This window comes from Lactuca sativa, chromosome 6, assembly GCF_002870075.4.
Source record: "Lactuca sativa cultivar Salinas chromosome 6, Lsat_Salinas_v11, whole genome shotgun sequence".
Lineage (NCBI taxonomy): Eukaryota > Viridiplantae > Streptophyta > Magnoliopsida > Asterales > Asteraceae > Lactuca > Lactuca sativa.
In genome coordinates, this window is record NC_056628.2 from 81,411,402 (window position 1) to 81,414,392 (window position 2,991).

General features: G+C 40.1%; 1 protein-coding gene across 1 annotated transcript; it reads right to left on the reverse strand.

Annotated features, from left to right (window-relative positions):
• Positions 1 to 1,234: 1,234 nt before the first annotated feature.
• On the reverse strand, positions 1,235 to 2,683 carry LOC111889693 (uncharacterized). The gene has a single exon (XM_023885839.2). The coding sequence runs from the start codon at positions 2,681 to 2,683 to the stop codon at positions 1,235 to 1,237; it is 1,449 nt and encodes a 482-aa protein (XP_023741607.2).
• Positions 2,684 to 2,991: the final 308 nt, after the last annotated feature.

Here is a 2,991-nt window from a genome sequence, read left to right on the forward strand (position 1 = left end):
TGCTTGAAAATGGTGATAGGGTGATATCCAATGCTTCCCCCAAGCTATCCCCAAGCTTATCCTACAAGAAATTTCAAGCATTAGGTCGAAATTTTGAAGTTCAAAAATTCTAGGGTTTTGCTCAAAAACCCCAAAATCGGCCATGAGAGGTTGAAATAGATGTGAAAGATAAAGAAGATGAAGAAAAGAGAAGAATTTTATACCTTGGAGCTTGGTTTTTGATGCAAAATGGAGGAAGATTGAGTATTTGGAAGGGTTTTTTCGAAGGGGGGCAGTAGGGAGAGAAGGAATCGCAGGTATTGAGAGAAGAATGAGTTAGAAAAATCGAGATTTGACCTTAAAATCGTTCAGCTCTGTTTTTGCGTTTACACGGCCTGTGTAAATCAAATGGGAGAATTTACACAGCCATGTAAATCCCTGAATCAGATATACCGCGTTTAAACGTTTACACGGCCCGTGTAAATGAAAGGCATAAGTTTACACGGCCGTGTAAACTTCTGAAAAGGCCAAAAAAATTGATTTTTTCACTTTTTGAAATTGCTACCCGCTAAACCTCTACTGCCCGAAAAATGATTTTTAACCCTCTTTTAGCATGAAAAACAACTTGGAAGTTTGAAAACAAAGAAAATACAACGAAAATATACGAAATGACAAAAATACCCCCGGGTTGCCTCCCGGTTAGCCGCCCCTTTTTAATGTCGTTGGCTCGACTTGGACCCCAACTATTTGTGCTTCAGTCTGGATACGTGGGCCTCTTTAACATATCATCACTCCTCACATGCTTCTTGTCATCAATAAACTCTAAAATCTCAAACACTTCATTATCCATATCAAACTTCTTTGCAAGCTCTTTGGCTTTGTCCCTGTCTAGTTTCCGTGACAAAACTAATTCTAGAAATTCATTGTTAGACAAGTTCAAACCCTTTTTTGTTGAGGGATTGATCAAATTGACAAAATTAACAGATTGAACATCAAAAGGAGTCTTTTTTGCTTCATGCATATTGAAGTTGATAACTTCACCATCAAATTCCATACTCAAAGTTCCATTGTAGACATCGATTTTTGTTTTAGAAGTTTTAAGAAAAGGTCTACCCAAAAGTATGGAACTTGAACTTGGAGAGTCATCATCTCCCATATCTAAGACATAAAAATCAGCCGGGAAGACAAATTTGTCGACTTGCACTAACACGTCCTCTAATACTCCCTTTGGGTGTACCAAAGACCGGTCAGCAAGTTAGATGATCACACCGGTTTTGCTCAATGTTCCTACACCAATTGATTTGAAAAGAGAATATGGTAGGACATTTACGGATGCAAATAGATCAAGCATAGCTCGGTGTACATAAAGATTTCCCAACTTGCAAGGCACGGTAAAGACACCGGGATCCTTGCACTTCGGGGGCATCCTCTTTTGCAAAACCGCGGATACATGCTCCCCAACCGTTACGACTTGATTTCCTTTTAATTTCTTTTTAGATACACAAAGATCCTTAAGGAACCTTGCGTATCTAGGTACCTGCTTGATGACCTCGAGGAGTGGAATATTGATTTGAACTCTCTTGAACATTTGCATGATCTCATTCTCCTCCCGTTCTTTCTTAGTGCTCTTTAATCTTTCGGGAAATGGAGCAGGTGTGGCTTTAGACTCAGTGATGAAGGGCTTCTTTTCAATTGTTTTCTCTTCCTCCTTCTCTTCTTTGGTCGTCTCTTCAACTACTATTTCTTCTTCCTTTTGATCAACCGACAATTTTGGACCATCATAACTCTTCCCGCTTCTCAATGTGATGGCACATACATTGTGCCTTGGGTTTGCTTCAGTTTGGGCAGGCAACTTTCCTTGAGATTCTAGTTTGCTTACGGAAATAGCAAGCTGTGAAACTTGTTTCTCTAAGTTCTTTATGCTTGCTTTTGTCTCTTGTTGGAAAACTTGTGTACTAGTTGCCAAACTTTTCACTATGTCCTCTAAAGGCATACTTGATGAACCCGCTTGTTGAGGAGGGTGTTGTGGTTGCCTTGGCTGAAAGTTTTGTGGTGGAAAAGGTAGTCTTTGTTGGTATTGATGTGGTTGACTTGGTTGGTAGTTCCCTTGTTGATTTCCTCCCCAACATTGATTGTTGTTCCATCTTTGATCACCTCGTGGCTGCTCATATCCCCTTTGACTAGATCCAAGAAAACCTCCCATGGCTTTTGCTTCTTCATAATCTTCCTCTTGAAGTTGAGGGCACATGTCGGTTGGATGTCCAACTTGTGTACAAATACCACAAGGTCTAACTGTTGGTGGTTGCACGCCCTTGCCCTTTGCAAGCATCATTACTACCTTAGTCAACTCAGAAAGTTGACTTTTAATTTTTGGAGTAGAAATTTCGTTCACCCCCCTTGGTGCATCACCGTACCACTCTTCTTCTTGGACTGTATGCTTGGACTCTTCTGCCATGTTTTTTATAAGAACTCTGATTTCTGTTGGAGTCTTATCAGCTATAGATCCACCACTTGATGCATTGAGTAATCTCCTATCCCAAGATAACATTCCTTCACAAAAATACTGCAGCAACTGATATTCTGTAATCCCATGTTGTGGACATCTTGAGCATAATTTCTTGAACCGTTCCCAATAAGTATGCAAGGCTTCTATCTTTTGTTGCTTGATGCCAATTATCTCTCTACGTAAAGCTGAAGCTCTCATTTTTGGAAAATATTTATCCAGAAACATCCTTGCAAGTTCATTCCATGTTGTGACTGACCCCGATGATAAGTCATACAACCACTCCTTGGCTAAATCTTGTAAAGCAAAGGGGAATGCCCTTAACTTGATTTGATCTTCTGTGGCTTCATACCCACACAAACAACATGAAATTCCTTAAGGAATTTATGTGGGTCTTCATTCTCAAGACCACGGAATGAGGGTAACAAATGGATGAGTCCAGACTTGAGTTCAAAGTTGATTGCTGCAAGGTAATTTATGCACAAAGGTTGTTGGGTGACATCTTGAGT

Excerpts from the sequence above, each read along its gene's own strand:
- LOC111889693 (XM_023885839.2), bottom strand. The coding sequence starts at position 2,683 with ATGAGAGCTTCAGCTTTACGTAGAGAGATAATTGGCATCAAGCAACAA.